Raw genomic sequence first — 23,036 nt, forward strand, 5'->3', positions numbered from 1 at the left:
CCCACAACCCCCACTTCTATGCCCCCGCAAACCCACACACAACCATCCTCATCTAACTAAACCACCATTGCACCTGCCCCTCCATCCCCAAAAGCACCTAACCAAAACAAGACCACACACACGGCCCGCCCCTCACGTACCGCCACCAAACACTCCCCCACCTGCCGCAACCCCGCACCTGCCAATAACCCCCAACTGTGGTACTAATGCTCCCATTCACGACACCCCCCAACCCAGACCTCCTCAACCTGCAGTACCCCGTACCCAGCCGCACCAACACAGCACCCCCATCCCCCACGTGCAGTACCCACGCATCCATTCCTCACCCATACTCACCACCCCTGCTCCAACACCCACAGCACATCCGCCCCTCAGTCAACCGGTGCACCCCTGCACCTGACCAACACATACCACCCACACGGCCCACCCCGCACCTGCTATTCCACCACCCACAGTATCCCCGCACCCGCCACTCCCCCACCCACACCACCCCCAAGCACCCTTTCACCCCCACCTGCAACAACACAGCACCTACCCCTCCACCACCCACAGAACCCCACATCCCCCTGCGGCAACACCGCACCCGCCCTTCTCCATCCTGTAGTACACTCACACCCACCCTTACATAAAGGGGCTCACGGGTTAAGGGGGCGGAGCCCATTACAATGGTGTGAAGATCACCTGTAGGGCGCGATGAATCACCTAGTCTTTCATTTAAAAACTGACCGCAAATAGAAGCTCCACAATATTGTCAGTTACTGTACATGTTTTTTTAGCAGAATACTTTGATGAGGGTTGCAGAGAGCCAAGTGGACTCATTTCAAGGGAGACTCCCAAAGTTTTTTTTTTTTCAGTTTAATATTGTGCTCTTCCTAGAATCTAAGTAGATGATCAAGAGATTGCTATTTTCTATGCCTGGGGCTCTGACTGCCCTTCTTCAGATATAGCTCATCCTAATTACCAATACTGTGTTTTCTCCTGATACACTGTAATAATCCTTGCTTGCTGCTGCTTATCTTTCCAAATCATCAATCACACACGACACCAACCAGAGAACATGACTGAAAGCATTGTGTACAGATTGTAGAAACAACCGTACATCTGATTATTACAGGTGTTGGGGCTGTGGATGAAGAGGTTAAACATGGATAAACCAAAAGCTAGAAACCCCTTTATCTGTGTGCACCTGCTCCTTTCTCCACATTCTTCCTCTTAGCCCTTATCTTGGCATCCTTTAGACTGACATTTTTGTATTTAGAAGGCATGGGATGACATTTCACATCTGCATAGGTTATAGTATTCAGTGTGCGTCCCAAAGCTTTTTTGCTGATAGTAAAGTAAGATGTATGGGTTTATTTTATGGGACAGGAGACGGAGCCTTATGTAGAATCACTAGTAAGTCTGACAGCTCTGATTCAGGTGAGTCGAGGGCTACATAAACAATTAGTAAAACCTTCCTAAACAGGTGCGGATTTGTCATCTCTGATTTGGTGATTAAATCACTCTGCGAAAGCAGACTCAGAATTCATAAGAGCGACCGGCTCATTTTAGAACCCAGTGATGCTTGGTCCAAAGAATATCTGCAATCTCAAAGCTTATTGCATGCAAGCACACCACATAACATCTGAAATAGGGTTCAATATATACAGTATATGTATATGTGTATATATATATATCTCCAAGAAATAGGTCCGGCACTCCCCGCAATACTTTGCCAACCTGCCCGGGTGCCTTCCTCTGTCGCCACTCCACTTTATATTCCATGCAATAACAGGCGTCACTCTGGGTCTTATGTGAATAACAATTTTTACTGGTGAATACGGTCTACGCTGTTTCGGGCTTGAGCCCTTTGTCAGGACCAACACTCAACCTGAGTGTTGGTCCTGACAAAGGGCGCAAGCCTTAAACGGCATAGACCGTATGTAAAAACTAGTTATTTACATAAGACCCAGAGTGACACCTGTTATTGCTTGGAATATATATATATACAGTGTCGTTGATAGGATTTATGTCACCTGGGGCAAGGTAGTTATTTGGAGGCCGTTCTGATCCAGCACCCGAGTCAAGTGCCGACCATCGAATGATGTGGAATGTGCACGCAGATCCAAGGTTGCTCAGTGCAACCTTGAATCTGCATGCACATTAAAACGCTGGATGTTTCCATATCGTAATGGTCCGCCCCAGAAATGCACATGCGCAAAGTGAAAAATATCAGCCCTGTGCGAATGCAAATGGCTTTGCGAAGGGACCGGGATAAGGTCCTTAGCCCTCCAGTTTCGGCCTTGCTATCATCATCATTGTTCCACAGATTCTACAGTGACCACCAGTAGTGGCTTAATGACTACATTCCATCTCTTGCTTTCTTCTTGTAGGTCCAATATTCGTCCAGACAATGCCACTGCAAATAATCATGAATTTAAGATGCATACGTTTGAAAGTGTTACATCCTGCAAAGTGTGCCAGATGCTGCTCAGGTAAACCGCCCAGACTGTCAATATGCTTCATGTTCATCGCATATGGTGGGACTACTATTGTACATGACTAGACTAGAACATTTTGCTACTGTATACATTGCTTTATTGTGCACTAAAATTCTAAGCGTTGTAGCATGTGAACAGTGTAAGGTTAACAAATACTATAAGAACAATGGAAATTGCCACTGCATATACATGCACTTCAACTCCCAGCAGTAACCATCGTAACGACCCGGGTCTGGCGCTTTATACAGAGGTCGACCTGCCCTTCTTATAATCTGGGTCGAATTGCTGGGTTGGTCAACCCGGTTTATAAGCTTTGGTGCTTTCACACCGCACCTTGACCTACTGTAGGTCGACGTGTTAGCAACTTGGCAATAAGCCGGGTGCGAGGTGTGGTATGAAATGGTATATGTGTCTTCAATGGCTCTGAAAATCTAGAACCTCAGATGTCTTTGGAAAGACTACAGTACTCTTTGAACAGCAGTTTAATGCCATAGCCCAGGCCTGGCCAACCTGTGGCTCTCCAGATGTTGTCAAACTACAAATCCCATCATGCCTTGCCACAGTTTTGCTATAAGGGAGTGTTAAAACTGTGGCAAGGCATGCTGGGATTTGTAGTTTCACAACATCTGGAGAGCCGCAGGTTGGCCTGTCCTGCCATAGCCTTTTTCAGGCCAACTCCTAATGTTTCATATGATGAATCAAAAGAACAAGAGGAAGAAAAGGAAAAAATGATAACCTTATTAATATTCATATTGTAGTTGCCATGTAGTGCCATGTCTGGTGGTTCCGGTCCTGATTCAGAAATACATGGAGCTCTTTTGCCGCTGTAATTACTCCCAAGTTCTCAAGTGTGACAATATGTAAATACCAATATAAGCATTCCCCTGGTGTAGCTCCGTGCAATGGGCTGAGCAAACCCTGCCACGCCCACTTTCTTATATGAGCATTTCTCGGGTGCGCTGGTGGATCCGATCACCATCAATTCACAATTGGCACCTCGAGGAGCCTGTGTCTGGCACAGAGTCTCCCTTTCTTAAGAAATGATATGGCCACTGTGGTTGTGTGGCTGTGAAAGTGATTGTAGCCGCCTGGTAATACATCATGCTGATGACGCACCTATGACATCCCATCTTTGTGCAGAGAAAGTAACATACTGTAAGTAATAAAAATCCCCAATGTCCCCTTACTCTCATAATTAACTCTTGGACACTTTAGAATACATTGATAATGAAGAATGTTAAGCAATGCTCCATCACAGTACAATTATTTCAAATAAAAGCCTCTTAACCATGCAAAATTTCTCCTGCAGAGGAACATTCTTCCAGGGTTATTTTTGCCCAAAATGTGGGACAGGAGCTCATAAAGAGTGCTTGGGCAGAGTGGAAACCTGCGGACACAGAGGTATGAAATATTGACCATGATTGCAGTGTTTTAATGAGATCATAAAGCAAGGTTGGAATAATTAAGGTTTATTCCGAGTGTGATGTGTTTTTATTGGAGCACATATACTCTTAAAACTGCCATTTATATGCACAATTACAGTAGCATGTGAGATTCATGAGGACTCTGACCCTCCTTAATTATCATAAGAGTATCTAGGGAGACCGCCAGAAATTGCTGCTGAGATTAACCCTACATCTGCCACCTTACTGTAGTCAATGCAAGCACTGCAAGGTGTTGTCTAATACTTATTGGATGTGTAAGGATAAGGACACGTGTAAGTCCTCTCTTTAATTATCCTGTATTTGAACATGATACCGTATATTCATATTTATGGACATACTGCGTCACACATTTGTCCTTATAGATCATATATTTATCATGTGCAGTTGGCTATATTATGTTTATAATCCTGAAGAATATTATGCACTGTTTAATAACGTATTCAACCTTGGAACATTTACTAAAGCGTCATAAATACATGTGCTATCATTGGAGGCGAATGACAGCTCTGGGGCTGTGTGCAGACTAATAGAGTAAAAACATGTACAGACGAATGAAAGTTATGGCAACGGCATTCTGATAGAATTACTCTGCGCTACGGAAGACATCACAGTGTTTATGTATAGATTAATCATGAATAGACTGCACAAGTGATAATAATGGGGCTTGTAATGTGTAATGCTGTAATGCAAAGGATTTTCCTCATGGGCTTTTATGTAGACCACTACACACTCCCCCCCCCCCCCCCCCCCGCTTATAGCTTTTTAATAATACTGGAACTTTGGAATTTATATCCATTAGTACTAATTAATGAAAGTCCCGGAGTACCACCCAAGTGTTAAGTGAATAACAATCTGTTTAAGATGGGCACCCTGGCAAGTTTTGCACCATATACAGTAAATATATAATCTATATACTTGTATATATATGTCTAGTGTCCATGAGTCTCAGAAACACTGCCCTCTGTTGGCAGTAAGTGAAACTACATCTCTTTCTCACACATGCACAAATACAGAAGGTAGCAGACTAGCTTTCAAAGCTTTTGTTTCGAGTGGGCTTACTAGTGTGTGTGTGTATGTATGTGTGTGTGTATATATATATATATATATATATATATATATATATATATATATATATATATATGTGCTAACTAAGCCCTCTCGAAGCAAACACTTTGAAAGCTAGTCTGCTACCTTGTGATTACCTCTGTGTTTCTGTATGTGAGAAAGAGATGTAGTCTCACTCGCTGCCAGCAGATGGCAGTGTTTTCGGTTACACACGAACACTAGACATCTATTTGTATATACTAGAAAGCCAGCTCGAAGCAAAAGCTTCGAAAGCTAGACTGCTACCTTCTGTGTTTGCGCATATGTGAGCAAGAGATGTCGTTTCACTGCTGCTAGCAGATAGCTCACGGACACAAGACATATATAGATGATAAGATATATATATAATTATCATTTTCAAAATAAATTGGATTTTGACCAGCCTTTGAACAGCCATTTTTCATGTTTAGTGATGCAGATTGGTAGTTGTTGATACTATAGAATGCTGATGCACCTGTACATTACCTCAGTGTTACTAAAGTAATTTCCGTGGACAAGTGCTTTGTGACCTGTCCATGTCATATTTATCACCTCAGGTTTATAGTTCAGACCTGTCACTGGGTGAGAGTTGACTGACAGCACCATAGAGCAGCAGGTACAGGCAAAGGCCCGCCTCCTCGATCCTATTACAGGGGAAGTGTACACCCAGAGCAGAAACACATTTTGCTCCTTATCTGTACTTGTTATGCTTTCTTATCTTTCCACCTGTAATGCCGATTTCCAATTTACTTCCAGACTCCGGGACACTGAAGCCTTGGGTAGGTTAGTTTTTTATTACTCTATTCCAACACCTTTCTAGTAAATCGTGCTGCCATATCTTGCTTAAAAAGAGTAGCATTTATGTTTCTTTTCAGAATCAACATAGCTGTACACATTGCTGCTCTCCTCCAACTGTAATGGTGTAGCATGTGATAAGTAAGAGGGACTGAAAGTCAGAGTGCACCTAGCACTGAGTAAAGGAAGTGAGATGTCATGTTATAAAGCAGATTACCTCAGTTGCAACAGAAAGCATACATCATAAAGGAAACATCATAGAGGAAGGAAACACACTGATGTTTTCAGAGATAGTTCAGTGTGTCATAAACAAATGTACGTTTATCAACAAATGTGTGGTTTTAAAGTAAATGTTTTACTGTAGCTATTCATTCAGGAATTAATAGACAGTTTTATAACACCCCATTTTTCATATACTGTACCACACTTACCAAGAGCTGTATTTTTGGCACAAAAGTTAATTTCAATGTATAACTTGTATTAGGCCATTCTTTTACAATGTAGTGTTCACTTTAGGCTGTTGTTATAAAGAGATCACTGTAATAGGTACTTGTGTAGCCCAACGGCAGCCTAGCGAAGTCAGCGTAGTGTCCCCACGGCAGTCCTGCGTAGTCAGAGTAGTGTCCCCGTCAGGCATAGTCACTGTACTGTCCCCACTTTACTGTCCTCCCAACCTGTTCATACCCCCACTATCCACGTCGGTGTGGAGTTGATTCTATAAAGTGTGGTAAACCCAGAGCGTGGCGAGCATAGCGAGGGGACGCGGAATACAGGTCAAGTAATACGCGTCCCCCCGCTTGTTATAAGTGGCACCTCGCAGGAATCGTTTTACACGGCCCCCTCACAGGGCTCGCTGCGCTCGTCGTGCTTCGGGCTCGTTTTATGCGGCCCCTCACGGGGATCGTTTTATGCGGCCCCCTCACTGGGCTCGCTGCGCTCGCCGTGATTTGGGCTCGGTGGCTCATGGCGCTCACCACACTTTTGGAGATCAATTCCATGCTGATGTGGATAGTGGAGGTATGAACAGCTCGCCGCGGTTCGGGCTGGCATGGATAGTGGGGGTGTTTCAGAAACACATTCACACCTGTCATGTCTTCCTTCTGAAACAATAATGATGACACGAGTTAACTGTCAAATGGATTTTACTGACATAAAGAAGAAAAACAATGAGCAATGTTAAATAATACCATAGTACAACAAGTTCCAGAAAGGTCAAAAACACTTATTCCTCTGGCACTGCAGCCCCTCCAGATGCAGCTGATGTTGACGCAGCTGCGTCATCCTCGGCGTCGGCTGCTTTGTCTGCAGTTGGGACAAGAGTCAGTGCATGTAATATGCGCAGGAAAGCGTCCCCCGCCCCTAGGGTTTTGCGCCATATGAATTCCTGCAAGTATGAGTCCAGGTGCTAGTGTACAGTGCCCTTCTGCCTCTTATTTCTCCATTTGCAGGAGCCCTAGAGCCTCTCGATATTCTGGGTATGGACCCCAGTGTCTGGGTCCACAAAGTAATAATGGTGGTTGATGTGCATGTGGTGGTACCCCGCCTGCTCCAATTCTTTCGTTTGTGCATGTGGTGGTACCCCGCCTGCTCCAATTCTTGACCTTCTTCCCATAGCTTCTTATGTGGCAGCACCACATACGCTTTTTTACATTGAGCCTCCAAGGATGCCCATTGACACAGGTCTGTGTCTCTGGCAGCAAGTGGTGGTGTTGGAAAAACTCCACCGACTCCTCCTCTGTCTGCGGCAGGTTGAAAATGGTTAATGGTTTGGCAGCCATAACTGACACAATGTAATAAATGGTGACACGGTGCTGACTGACTACGCTAACTGTGTAACGCTGACTGGCTATGCTAACTACGTAAGCTCTGGTTAGCCATGAACTTGCACACAGTTGCAGGGACACTGACTATGCTGGCTGTGGGAACACGACGCTGATGCTGACAGGGACACTGACTACGCTGACTGCGATGCTGTCAGGGACACTATGCCGATTACGTAAGTGCCGCCGTGAAATTAACACGACGCTGATGCTGACAGGGACGCTGACTACACTAACTACGCTGACTGCGGTGCTGACAGGGACACTACGCTGACTACCTAAGGTGCCGCCGTGAAACTGCACAATTACCTTTTAATATAAAAGTATTTTGACAGCAGCGAGCATGAGGTTGTCTTAATCTTGGTGTGCAGTCCTAGCATTATTGTAAAATTATAATATTTGGTAGTAAGACACATGGAATATTGGGACACTCCCAGAAGTAGACACCACACAATTGGAAGTAAAAAGTACTTCTAAATTGGGGCACACACAATCACACACAATAGATGGTTGTACAGTAGAGTATAGTATAGTACATATTACTACTGAAACAAGCAGAAAGAGTAATGAAATGCTTCAGCAATCTGATGTCAAATGGATTATAAACCTGATTATCTTTTTGATTGAAACTCATTTTATAAATGACAACTAATATACCCTTGGCCTTACAAATATAGTTACAAATAAAAAGTCTAATGAGCAAATTAACTAAGATGGGAGTTCTATTGAAGATCGGATGTTGCCCATAACAATCAGTCTACAACCGATTTATTTAGCACCTCTAGAAGATAGTAGAATCTGATTGGTTGCTAGGGGCAACATCCCATCTTCAAAAGAACTCCAATTTAGAAGGGACAGTCTCAGTTTGTGTCTGTCCTTAGTCCTAACTGGTCTGGAAGTTGGAAAAGCTGTGGTGGCAAACTGTGCAGACCAATAGCAGCATTTGTTACTTGTCCAGATATCACTTCCCCTGTCTGGAGAGGCACGTTCACACATCCAAGCAGCTCAAGAAGTTCCCTCTCTATGGTACTGGGTGGTAGTGTCATGCTAGAGCAGCAACCTTACAAATTGTAAATGCTATAATTCATTGCATAATGGCCCTCATACCTTGAAGAATATTCTGTCTTATTGATTGGAACTTTATCCCTTTCTTGAAGAGCAGTATAAAGCAGACACCATCTTGACACCATCTTGATTCCACTGTAGACACGAAAGAGTTAATAAACGTTGTAGGTCAGCATTTACTTACAATATGATATTCACTCATATGGGTGATCAAAATATTGAATACCTTCAGGTTAAGATGTGTATACTGGGATGTATTTACACTGTAAGTGAACATAAACATTTAATATAAACTTTTGAAAACTAGAGAAGATACAATGCACTTGATGGAAACCAGTGTACATGAATAGAGATAACAGTCACATCTGTGACGTTATGCCTTTCTTATCTTTGTACCAATATTTCACCACCAACCATATACCCTTTTACTGGTAAGGGTGAAATACAGCTGCTTTGGATTTTAGACTCTTACTGTGAGAGCAAAGCCTCCCATTCAGGGTATACTGTAATATATTCATCTCATACCTGCGTCATCAGATTAATGACTGTTCTGCTACTAACATGCCGATGAGTACTTAGCCAAGAACAGAATGCTCTCTTCTAGAGTTATGTATAAGCACAGAATGTAATGTAAACAGTATCTTGCCACACTCAATGCTAATAATGAACACATATACCATTAGAATAACATTTCTCTATTATTACATTTATCAACTCATTTTTTGGCAATCATATTATAGTGTTTTTGTGGTTACTTTGTGGTGTGGATTCCGAATATGACAAGCGAAACAAAAACACAATAAAACACAATTTGTGAAACAAAAAAAACAATAGAAAGCACAAACTGCCCAACTGTCAACTGAGTGTACATTTAGACTATTTATCTTTTACAATGTTCTGGAAGATTCCCATATGCACGTGTTAATGGGGAATCCATTATCTTAATAACTAGAGCCAATTTAAAAAAACTGTTTTTTTTTTTTTTTTACTTCAGTGACCACATATTCGGTTAACTAAACACTTTTTTTTTTTTAAACTGTATTATACGGTATTTTTGATACTAAGGGCCGCATTTATCAAGCAATATTTGCGGTTAAATCCCCGAAAACGGTTCACCGCAAATATTTAGTATCCCCCAAATGTATTAAAGGGGGACCGCAGCAGGGATCTCCGATCCCTGCTGCGATCCCCCCCTGCACCGCCGCCGGCTGCATCCCCCATAGGTTTCTATAGGGGAAGTGAAGCTGCCCGAAGTATCAACATCAGGCAGCCCGGCATCGCACCCCTGGGCTATCGCCATTGTAATGTGGCGATAGCCCATTGTAGCCTATGGCTACACTTCACACTGCCCGAGCAGGGCAGTGTGCGGTAAGAGGGGACGGCGGGGGTCAGCGCATAACCGCACATGCGCTGACCTCCCGGCTTCCGGGTTAGGGCTTCGCAGGGACGGACTCCTATCGGAGCCCTGTCCCTGCGCCCTTAATATTGATACATTTCCCCGATATGATCGCATTTTACAATGCGATCCTGGGCGGTAATATTCCGCCCAGATCGCATTGTAAATGCGATCATGATAAATGGGCCCCTAAATCACTGGTGAAAAATATACCTTACATATGGCATGGTGCAAAAGGCTATTAGTTTTGCATGATTTTACTCTAAATAATTCCAATGTCCTTATAATTTACTATAATATCCCCTGGAATTGTAAAAGGTTATGGGCAAAATGTACTTAGTCTTGGAAAGTAAGAAAATGGAGAATGATTAACTACCAACCAATCAACTCCTACCTATGGGCGGTATTCAATCCTTGTGGATATTTCGGACAGGGGAAATAGCGGCGGCCGCCTGTTCAGTGCTGTCATTTCTGATAGCATTGAAGGCGGAATTCGACAAAACGGATCCAACTTTTAAAAGGAGTCGGATCTGCTTTGTCGAAAACGGCCGTGGATTGTCGAATTCACGGCGGATCTCGACAATCCACGTTCGTTTTCGCTGAAACGCCCCCTTTTCAACGGTGGACAGGCGGAACATTAAATTTCACCTGTCGATATACTGTCGAGCCAGGGGAAACCGGGCAAGGATTTGTTTCGACAGTCAGAATCCAGGATTGAATGAATGCCCCCCTATGTCTTCTTACAAAGAGTATTGTGATATATTCACCCCACTAGTATGTATAAAACTTTGATAGGCATCTCCTCTTTGGCTTATGTGGCTATTATTTGAACAGAAGATTCTGGATGCCTATGTTTTTTTAAGTATTTGTCTTTTTTTTTTTTTTTTTTATAGAAAGATGGCATCCAGAAGACAATCAGAAACACAGATCCAGGTTTGTTCTAAGATATACAGAAGTCTGTTTATAGAAAGATAACTAATAACAGAGTACTGCTGCTCTCTTTTATTAATTTTTATACAAATATCCAAGCAAACATTGTATTTCTGGTTTTATGTCCTGCAATGTTTGACCTTAAATACTCTTTTTTTAGTTAACTGTAGAGTTCAGTTTTAAAAATATATTTAAAGATTTTATTGAAAGAGGTATTCCACGGGAGTGACTTCTCTTGCCTTGCCAGGTAAGTGGTTGAAAAAAGCTACTGAGTTTCTAGGAAAACCAATTTGTCAATATAGTGACTCTGCACTGTGTAAAACAAATACATTTCTCTGTGCCCCTCCATCTAGGAGAATGCATAGGAAAAGGTTGAAATGGGAAAAGGTCGAAAGATCATTAGTTCGACAGGTCATTAGTTCGACAGGTCATTAGTTTGACAATGTCTAAGTTGACAGTGAAAAGGTCGACATGGGGTTTTTCAGTCTTTTTACCTGAATGTCAACACAGTCGACATGGACACAGTTTAAAGTCGTGCACTGTGCCTACGCTCGGCACACTATTTTATTCTCCCACCATGCCCTGGTGGATGGTAGGGCATGAAATACCACCTGTCGGCTCAAAAAAACAGTGAAAAACCCCATGTCGACCTTTTGACTGTCGACCTAGACACTGTCGAACTAATGACATGTCGAACCAATGACCTTTCGACCTAGAACCATGTCAAACTTTTCCTATGTCGACCTAGACCCATGTCGACCTAATGGTGTCGACCTAATGACTCTCTACCATCATGCTGTAGACCAAATGACCGCATCCTATGCAGTTTGCATAACATTCCTATGAATGGTGGTCTTGTCTTTTTGATCCTTCCATAATTTGGTTTTGGACTCGGACAAGACCCAAGATCTGTTTTCATGCTTTTTCTTTGCAATGAACTAAACCTTTCCGATCACACGAAGCATACACCATAGCCAATCACCTCTTTACTGGAGTGTTACAGACTGTGTTTAAAAATGACAGGAGCTGGTTGTTTGGTACTTAGCTCCATCCAATTTATCTTTCTACAAGACTCAGTACATAGACGACTCCCCTCCCCCCCCCCCCCCCCGACTGGAAATGACTGTGAGTACAGGAGACACTAGAGCCATAGAAGTCAGGTAATTCAGTCTTAACATTTTTTTTATTCTCTTTTTACACCAGAACTATGCACAGATCACAATGATCTGTGCATGTCCCTGACTAAATCGCCCTTCAGAACCTGGTCTGAAAAAAGTGCGATTTATACACACCTCAAAAGTGCGATTTCCGTCATTAAATAAGTGATTTGTATACTTTTCTGTGCGAAAACATCTGGATGCGAAAAAATTTGAATTTTTTTACGCATATTTAGAAAGTGCGATTTTTTGCACAAAAAATGCGATATATGGCCCTTTGCGCACCCTATTAAATGGACGATTTGAGAAGAAAATGCATAACGCCATTTTGTTTACTAAGTATTGCAAAAAAAAAAAATCGGACTCTATTAAATGTCACACTATGTATACCTACTGTACTGCAATGTGTGCTTTGCTGTATTGGCCCACACAGGGAGGATTGCAATTAGAGCTAGAGTATATAACATGAAGAAAGGCTGTTTGCTATCAGCCATAGTACAGAATTGCGCATTGTTTCTGTTCTAATATTTGCTTTACGTTTTCACTCAGAATAGGTTTGTGGAGACAGTGTCTATGCCCAGTGCCGGCGCCACCACTAGGCAGCTTTAGCCATTTGCCTAGGGCACCGGCCACTGGAGGGCGGATATTCGGAGCAGCCAGGTGACTGTGACGTGACGGTGACTCCTCCCCCCCCCCCGGCTACTTTATATGCAGCGGGGGGTCCGCGCGGTCTGAGGGGTACCTGTGGCGCCCCCACTGCCCCCAGCAACTTACAGAGCTCCGTAGGGTGCCATTGTTCAGGACCAGGAGAGAGGGAGCTACCCGGAAAAGAGAGAGCTCAGAGCCAGGAGAGAAGTAGCCGCCTGTTGTACCGCCCAGCCGGAGTGCTGCCCGCTGCCGTCAATCATCATCCGCCGGGCAGCGGCGCGGGAAGCGCTTCTGGGTTTGAAAACACTGGCCGCACGCTGATTGGCTGAGATTCAGCCAATCAGCGTGCGGCCAGTGTTTTCAAAATCAGGCTGGGCGGTACAACGTGCGGATCCCTCTCTCCTGGCCCGACGACGGCACCCGACGGGGCTCTGTAAGTTGCTGGGTAGGTACCCTTCAGACCGTCTGAAACCCCCCCCCCCCCGTGTAGCGGGTGGGAACTGGGGCACCCCCATCCCCCCACACCTGGGGCGCACCGGCTCTGTCTATGCCACTCGGTAGTGGGCTTACTCATTCTACTACCTGTAACACTCCCCTAAAATGTATTTCTTCTAGCTTACACATAGTGGCAACACTACCACCATGGAAGGATGTGTAACCACTCTAGGTCTTGGAAGTAAGAGTGGTCAACAGTGCCAGAGAGCAGAGCAGGGTCTCTTCTAAGTGCAATACATAGGCAGTGAAGCCTTGTAGGCAGGGCTGCATTACCAGACCCTCTGTTTAATATTGCTGTGGTGACCAGCTTAAGCAGCTTCGATGTATATATTACTACACAATTATTACAAAAAAATTACTTGTTGCTATAATTTATTTTACTATGCAGATGTAGTAGAAACCTGCATTTTAGATTTGCGAAAAAATATATTTTCCATGCATGTTTATGGCTTCCTCGCTCAGGTTTTCCTATTGGCACTTGAGAGGATAGATTTGGTGAGCATTGTCAGCCCTCCTGAGACAGTCTATGGTCCATATCTAATAGATACCTTTAGTAATGAATGATTGATGTATCCTTAATGGGAGTAGAATCAAAAAGTGTTTATGGTATTTTCATGGATATGCCTTTAACACAACATATTACACTTTTGACCTTTCTTAGCTGAAAGATTCTTCAGTTGTTAATTATTAATAGTGCCAGGGCTTGTGTTCCTTCCAGTCACGTTTGTACCTAGGTAAATTACTAATAAAAATAAAGAGCACTTGGTGTCGTGCCAACAGCCCAGTAACTCAGCTCTATCTATTGTATTTGTAATAAATCACTGCTTGGTTGCAACAGGTTTAATTAATGTTTTTAAGTTAAAATGATCAATATGCAAGTCTTTATTCAGCTTCACCATCTAATGCAAGTTAACAGTAATAATGGCTAAGAATGTAAAATAATATGGAGAGATTTGTCCCTACAGCCTATTACAGTAAATACTAGCAGTTACCTCAGTGATGATGTTTAGTGTTAGGCCACTGTCTCTGATACAGCATATACGGTATACTGTAGGCAGGAATGTTTCACTGCAGCTGATGAAATTTTAGTTACAAAAGTATTCATTTTGAAGGGAAACTAAAAAAATGTATTCTGAATAACCTACTTTCATATAGGACAGGCATTCCCAACCACGGTCCTCAAGGCATACCAACAGTGCCGGTTTTAGTGATATCCAGGCTTTAACAAAGATGTTAAATCAACATAACTCATGTACAAATTAAGTCACATGTGCTCAAGCCTGTATATCACTAAAACCTGTACTGTTGGTGTGCCTTGAGGACCGAGGTTGGGAGGAACTGGGGCTTTGGTATAGGGATGAACATTGCTTTGCAATGTTTTACTACCATCAATGTTTTTGTTCTGATGGTATTAGTTTTACCATTTGATGGCTGTATTCCATTGTTTGCCACCATCATCAAATTTTTGCTGGTGTTCTAATGGTCCTGCCCCCCAGCCAGCCATGTTGCAGTATTTCTGCACATGTGTGGCCACACTGAAGATGTTTTTGCATGTGCTAATCATATTAAGTCAAGGGGCCTGGTCTCACAGTACACTTCTGTCTCACTGTATGCTGGGCGGCTGGGTAGTGCTGCTCAGAACCTTTTAATCCAGACCGGTCCATCATGCCATCGGCCATTTGCCAGAAGTGCAAGTCTGGCCCTGGTGAGACGTATTGAACCTTTGAGACACATAAAGTGCTAATCAATCAGCTCCTAAATGCTAATGAATGAAGCCTTTACTCAAGGTGGCACTTTCCATCTACACTGCAGCGCCATATCCTGGCCAGAGTAAGGGAACATCCTGTTGACTTTCCCGTGGGTTCCAGCTACCAGCAGCGAAGGCTGAGCATAGTGCAGGCCTGATCATTTGCTTAAGTCAGGATCTCACAGGAGGACTGTTAAGTAACTGACTGAGAAATATCTGACAATACCAATAAATATGTTTACGGTGCCTGACACAAACCCACCGGTCGCTCCTCCAGATACATCAACCTGAACAGCTCCGGCCATGACTGGGGTTCACTTTGGACACACGAGTCCCCTCTATGAGGTACGCCGCCACCAGCAAAGCTTGATTTAGTGCTTTGAAATTGTTCAAGGTGCGCCTTGCTCACACCTGACCACACAATACAATATATAAAAAAGGTTGTAACGTTCTCTTTTGGCCTCAGAACACAAATTCAAAACCGGAATTATTTATGATTTATTCCAAGAAGAGCTTTAGTGATAAAAATGGTTACAAAGATTTTAAAAGTGCACACAGAAGAAATACAACTCAAAAATAAAAGGGAATTAAAAAAATGACAGAACTGTATCTTACACACAAGTACTGATTCTGTAGTGACGGGACTACTTCCAGCCAGCATGCTGATCCCCTAAGAAGTACCATCAGCTATAGGGAGAAGCGCTTAATTCTACGTGCAGATTCCTCCCCCCACCTTTGGGATATTGACCACTTCCCTGATGGACACTAATGAATGTCCCTAAATAATTGATTATCTTACATGAAGGATTGGTCAACCGCTTTGAAGTGATTTCTACAAATTCCTTACCCGGTAATATGCAACAGCCAAGACTGATAAAAGATCTGAACTGGAGGAGGGAGAAAATCTTTGACCTCTCTTGTGGACCATGATGATCTAACCCCCAATCTGGTTTATGAGGGGTCTCAGATCTTATCTGACAATTTAACTTCATAGAACTCTACAGATGGACACTCTGAGGGAATACAGAACCAGCCTCATGCCTCTTGTTGTTAATAATAATAACAACAAGAGGCATGATTTATTCAATCCATCACATGATCGGATCATGACAGTGTCCAAACACTGGTGTGATTTGGCCTGTTTTTACCTGATTCCAGATCTGGGAAGAAATCATATAAAATGTGGCCAAATCGCATATGTGTTTGACTTCCGATCCAACCTGATGCGCGGCTGGTCCCCTGCACATCGAGTCTGAAGCCAGACATGCTGCACATAAGATTAATTGGATGTGTAGCCGTCAGTACACATCGCGGTTGCTTTTTAGCACCTGCAATGTATCACATGCGATTTCCCTTGAACTCCCCCGGCAGCTCACCGGGAGTCCATTTACATGTGTGATAAATCGCATAGAAAAATGGCACATCAAGTGCCAAGTCGGATGTATGCACTCCTGGGGAGCTTATAGGAAAATAAACTTGTGGTTGGAGCTGCACAGGATGTGTCACCCCTAGGTGTGACAGTGAGGTCACAAGTGATTGGGGTGTCCATTACATTTATTTATTTATTTATTAACAGTTTCTTATATAGCGCACACAGATTCCGCAGCGCTTTACAGAGAATATTTGAACAATCACATCAGTCCCTGCCCCAGTGGAGCTTACAATCTATATTCCCTACCACATGTACATGCACACACAGACAATCTAGGGTTAATATTGTTGGAAGCCAATTAACCTACCTGTATATTTTTGGATTGTGGGAGGAAACCGGAGTACCCGGAGGAAACCCACGCAAGCACGGGGAGAATATACAAACTCCGCACAGTTAGAGCCATGGTGGGGATCGAACCCATGACCTCAGTGCTGTGAGGCAGTAATGCTAACCATTACACCATCCGTGCTGCCCGATACATAGGCCAGACTACCTAGTATATTAGCAAGGGGACTCAGACGCACGACGCCATGCTGGCGCTGTGAAACTACACACGTACTGATATTTTTTTCACAAAAAACACGAAAGATACAAATAGAACAAATTTATGTACATGTACAGATTAATCGACAGGTGTTGGGTCACTGGCCCCCACTATGTGGGCGGCTCTAAAGGCTCCCCTCAATTGTTAGATACTGCTTGCAATAGGAAAGAAAAAAGTTTATTTAAATATGAGAATATAAACCTAGGGTTCTCTAATTGACTAAATTGTACTGAGACCCAGAAGGACAATAATATGCAAAGAGATAATTAGGTATAAATAGCTATGATAAATAAATTTGTTTATGCAAGCTGAAATCGAACCTAACTCTCATGCATGGAGCTGCTTATCAGATAGAGCTGATACAGGCAGTGCTGATACTATGTAATTACTTTGCAGTTCATGTATCAATATTGAAACATTAGTAATCATAGACACATTCTCTGAACATTTTGCAGATGTGAAAGCACATAAGTAAATAGTATTGAGACAGTATTAAGAGTGTCTCAATACTATTTACTATTTACAGACTGGCCACTGAAACTGGGAGACGCAGACACATACCACAAAATAACCAACCACACTTGCACTTTTTATTACCACTCCCCATTGCCTCCACCAAACTGTCCCTTCCTATCATTCACTGTGCGATTAAATCCTAACTGAGGGCAGCATTGCTAAGGTAACTTGGCATATATGCAGGGCAACCGCTCAGTTGTGTGAACGTCGGCGTTGCGTATAAGAATCAGTTCCCATGTTATATATATATATATAGATACATAGATACATTTTTGTGAATTCCGCACTCACGACCAACATTGGGATTTATTGAGGTCGCTCCTTTAAGGCGACACAATGTGTCCCAATAATATAGCAGATAGGAGATTTATTCCAATAAGGGCACTCGCCGTAGTTCATGTAATTAAATTTTATTAGTGGTACATTACCAGTCAAGTCTCATGTAGGTCTACGTTGCGGGCCACAAGGTGGCCTTTCTCAAGACACAGCAGCATTTTACGTAAAAAAAAAAATATATATATATATATATATATATATATATATATATACACACACACACAGGGTAGTAATAAGCGGCACTTGGAGACTGACGTAAACGGTGAAGAAAGTGGAAGTTTATTCACCATTTACGTCAGTCTCCGAGTGCCGCTTATTACTACCTTGTGCATACATCCAGAGGATTCATCCCCTCCTGTCCTGTGAGAGGGCACCGGAGCAAGCATTCCCTGGCTTCCACATTCAAGACCTGAGTGCCGGTCGTATTGGACTATATATATATATATATATATATATATATATATATATGAGAGAGAGAGAGATAAATAGGACTCTGGAGACCCAAAAAGGCGACCCAAAGGAACAGTGGCTGAGGATTGTATCCAAGTTTTATAGTCTTAATGCGGTGGTACAAGCAATGTCATATCGACGTTTCAAAGCCAGTTGTAAAGTGCATAAGGTGCATATGCACTTTACAAGACACAAGTCCTGATGAAAAAGCCGCACTGGCTTTGAAACGTTTATATGACATTGCTTGTACCACCACATTAAGACTATAAAACTTGGTACAATCCTCAGCCACTGAGTGCCACCTGTTCCTGGGGGGTCACCCTTTTGGGTGTCCGGAGTCCTATTTCTCTACATCATTTTGAGGAAGGCACCTGGGTGTTTTACTAAAGTCAACGAGAGTGCCGACCAATCTCCACATCCCACCAGCCTGCCGGTTAAATAACACCAGTATTTGCGGTTGTAGGCAGAGGGGGCAGAGCTTAAATATGCAAATGATCATTTTAGTCCCGCCCCCCACGTACACCCAGGAATTTCGCCATTTCTGAGGGTGAGGACAGGGCTTGATGATGCTAGGCTCTGGCCCCACCCCCAGATGCACTTCTGCAGGTCTTCTCTCTGGGTTTCTCTCGGAGAGGAGAAGCCAAATGTCGGCAAGTATGATCTCACAATCTCATCAGACTAAAGCAAAAACCCTTTTTTTTTAAAGTTTCTCTGTGTTACTGTATTTCCAATAACAGTCACGTACAGTAAAGTGTTTGACTAAAGTTGATATATTTTAAAGTGAAAGTTTAAAGAGATGTAGTGCATGATCATGGGTCCAGAGGTATAGGAGACAGTAATGTATAAATAATGGGAGCTGTGAGAATGCACTTGTACAGAAGACAGGTCTCTCTAGAGCGGATGTAACTTGCTTGTACAAAGTGCAGATTCTTCCCTAAGATCAGAACAAGAATGTAAAAATAAATAAGCATACTGTCAGACAAAGTCTGCTGGAAGACAAAGAACACCGTATTATGTTTGAGGTAAAGAGAAGGGAAATTTCAATCAATAAGAAGAGAGTTTGCAGAAAAGCAATATTTAGAAAAGTATAAAACTCATTTTTTTTCATCTAGGTTGTTAAAGTTCTAATTACAGTACCAACAATAAAATTCCATAGTCATGCAGATTTCCATAGTCATGGCATAATTACATAAAATGTTTTACTTAATGGATAATTGCAAGTAAATTGGTGTCACGGTGTCATCTGGTGTCACGACTGTCGAGCTGGCCCGACAGTCGTGACCCGGTCCTGTTCTCAGCCAGCTTGGCAGGCGGGATTCAATGTCCCGCCTGCCGAGCGCCAAAAGGGGGTGTAGCCACGACGAGATGCGTGAGCTCGCCAATCTTGGCAAAACGTGCCCGACTGCTTGTAAATTTGGGCATGTTCTGCCGAGATCCCTGTTCAATGCTGTCGGGGGAAGACAACATTGAATTGGGCCCCGCCGCTATTTTCCCCATCGTTAATAGCGACGGGAGATTGAATACCCTCCTAAAGGTCCATACACACTGGTGATTATGCCCAGCGTGTATGGAGAGCGATGTTCGCTATCATCGCTGGGGGAAAGCAACTCAGTGCATACACACTGAGCCGCTTTCCCCCTGCCCTGTGTCGTCAGCACGGGGAGGACAGCTTTGCATAGCGCTATGCAAAGCCATCCTCAAAGCCGCTCATCTGCTGGTATTACCCCAATGGACCAGACGGTCCATAAAGAAACTGTTATGCGCAAATAGATCTTGGTAGACAGGTCAGTTATTGTTCTTCATTGGTTACAATATTGAATGAATTATAGCAATATAATACTGACCTAGTCTACCTTGTCTCATTTGGAGTGAAAAATATCGGTGATCTTCAGTTCAGAAGGAGTCTTCTTTTGGAATATAAAGTGGATGAAAAACAGAAAATGTGTTTATTGACAAAGACAGCGCAATAGTGTGCACCATCGTTTTGTACCTAAACACTTGTGTAGAAAACTTGAGGCAACTAATATCTTATCTCCATTCTCCTATGGATATGGCACTTGCTATATGTGCAAAAGGACTTGTCAGAATACAGTACTTGAATGAAAAATCTAAACTATCGTTCTCTAAACAGAAGCAATACTTCCAGTCTGAAGTTGGGGTTATCAGTGTCCCATTTTTTGGCTAATGATAGTTCTCATTCCAATAATATTTCTGCTACTAATCTTGGTCATCTGGGTCCTGATATAACTGCTGTTTTTTATAATTACTATTCCTCTTTGTATTCCTCCCGGGTTACATATACAGCTGATCAATTACAATCATATCTGGCTCAAATCCAGTTGCCAGGGCTTTCTTTGGAGGCTACTGGTATATTTTAGGCGCCAATTACTATAGAGCAAATTGTCAGTCAGTTCCCTTCCTTCTTTCAAGGCTTCTGGGTGCAATGGGATACCTATGAAGGTATACTGTACAGAAAGTTTAAAAGGATGTTGAAAACTGTCATTGTTTTAAGATCCCACTTACCCTGAATCTTATAGACCCATTTACCTAACTAACTACCGACATAAACATTTAAGCTAAAATTCTTGCCTATTGACTTAACTTGGTGATAACTTCTATTATTCATCCTGACCAGATGGGGTGTATACCTGGGAAATCCACACTGCATAACCTCTATAGGTTGTTCTATCATGTACAGTAGAGTGATTTGATGAGATCGAAGGCAGGGGTAGTTTCCTTGGATGTTGCCAAGGCCTTTGACTCGGTTAAATGGTCATATTTGTGGGCAGTGCTCCAAAAATTCTCTGTTGGACCCCGTTTCTTGTCTTGGATCCAGCTACTGTATGCTTCTGCAGCGGCTCGAGTAACTGTCAATGGATTACCTTAGACCCATATTCTTTGACTAGGGCAACTCTCCAGGGCTGCACACTGTCACTGGCTTTATTTGCTATTGCGATAGAACCCATGGCTTGCTTATTGCGTGCTTCTACGATTGTTAGCGGTATCAGAGTGGTAGGAGCTGTTGATAAAGTGGCCTTATGTGCTGATGATATGTTATTATTTCTGTAATACTCAAGTACTTCCCTTTTATCTGTACTAAATATTATTTATAGATAGAGCATTGGATACAAATGCTTGGCTCTATTAAATTCACAAATCCTTATATTAGATACCAACAGATACATTTCTATATTGTGCACAGAGTTTTCCATACTTCGGAGTCTATGCTATGCACTGGACTCAGAAATAATAACCTACAGTATGTCCTAAATGCGAGGAGTGCCGTCTCTGGGTTTTAGCACATGTTATGGAGCTGCCTGACGATTATGCCCTTCTGGACTAAGATATGGCAAGATATAGTACTTACATCTCCTTCTCTCCCTAGAATATGTTTATTTGGATTTGGTTTGGAAGAGTCACATTTGTTGGCAGTGTATAAATATGTGTTATGCCTTTCCACCTTGGCCAAAGTCATCATAGCACGAGCTTGGTTTGCCTCTGCCCCTCCTGACCCAGTTAAATGGAGAACGTTGGTTAATGATGTGATTACGCATGAAAATCTATGTACAAAACACGTAATGCTTTGACTCCATTCCATGAGAAATGGAGTGGGTGGTGCGGTTCAACACTGAGCAACTCACCATATACTTGAATATGCTTGGCACCTGTTTATCTATGCCTTTTTATGTATGTGGTGAGACGGGCTGCCTTTATAGAATATCATTTCAAAATTCTATATTTGTGAAACCCTGTTGTGAAAATTACTATTTGATTTAAAAAATATGGTGTTTTTGAATATAGCAGCGGTCAAAGAGGATAATTGCGTGAGATAGAGATGTCAAGGAAATCCCTGTTCTTTTGTCCTAGGCTTTTTGCGGGCATCCAACCCCAACCCATTTGAGATGTTGGTATACAAAATCAAAACATTTACTGTACTGTTACTAATAAAGCATCACTTTTCCAAGTGTATAATGTGCATTTTTGTGTAAATTGGCCAGGGTATAAATGATTTGAAATTTAGAATGTTCCAGAATAAGAAAGGCAACCTTAGCAGGTTCCCCCTAAATCTCTCATTATTGTTACATTTAGACAGTATGGGAGTTCTATTGAAGATGGGGTGTTGCCCATAGCAACCAATCAGAATCTACTTAGTTATTTAGAACCTTCTAGAAAATAATATAATCTAATTGGTTGCCCATAGCAACATCCCATCTTAAGTAGAATTCCCATTTTAGTAAATAAACCCCTAAATCAGAGGTTCCCAAACGCGGTCCTCAAGGCACCCCAACGGTCCAGGTATAAATTTTATCCATGCTAGGCCACAGGTGACTTATGGGCCCCATACATCAGCAATCACAATTTATGGATTTCCAGATACAGGGATTTTTTGGCCAGATAAATGGATTTTACAATCTATCTGACTTTGCCCACACATTACAGATTTATTTCAGTGATCGGCAGATTTTTCCATCTAAAGATTGCATCTTCATATCTGGAAATTGCCCAATCGATTGTCATTTCAGCTGTTCATAATGTAAATAGATGAAGAAGACGAATTGGGAATGCCCACACATATAAAAAAGATCTGCAGATAATACCAGATTATTAAGCATGTTTAAAAACCTGATTAAGCAATCGATTGGCGATTTTGATTGGGATTGCCAAAAGGGGAGCCCACACATCTAAAATTAATTGTG

General features: G+C 42.6%; 1 protein-coding gene across 5 annotated transcripts in view; it reads left to right on the plus strand.

The window, feature by feature from the left end:
* Window positions 1-23,036, plus strand: part of VAV3 (vav guanine nucleotide exchange factor 3) — a 222,268-nt gene that overhangs the window by 165,027 nt on the left and 34,205 nt on the right. For all 5 annotated transcript variants that reach the window (XM_083156897.1, XM_083156900.1, XM_083156896.1 and 2 more), the window contains exons 16-19: window positions 2,373-2,474; window positions 3,790-3,881; window positions 5,765-5,787; window positions 10,978-11,017. In XM_083156897.1, the coding sequence (XP_083013023.1) occupies window positions 2,373-2,474; window positions 3,790-3,881; window positions 5,765-5,787; window positions 10,978-11,017 (257 nt within the window). The remainder of the gene's footprint in view (window positions 1-2,372; window positions 2,475-3,789; window positions 3,882-5,764; window positions 5,788-10,977; window positions 11,018-23,036) is intronic.

Source organism: Crinia signifera, chromosome 8 (genome assembly GCF_055691185.1).
Source record: "Crinia signifera chromosome 8, ASM5569118v1, whole genome shotgun sequence".
Classification (NCBI taxonomy): Eukaryota; Metazoa; Chordata; class Amphibia; order Anura; family Myobatrachidae; genus Crinia; species Crinia signifera.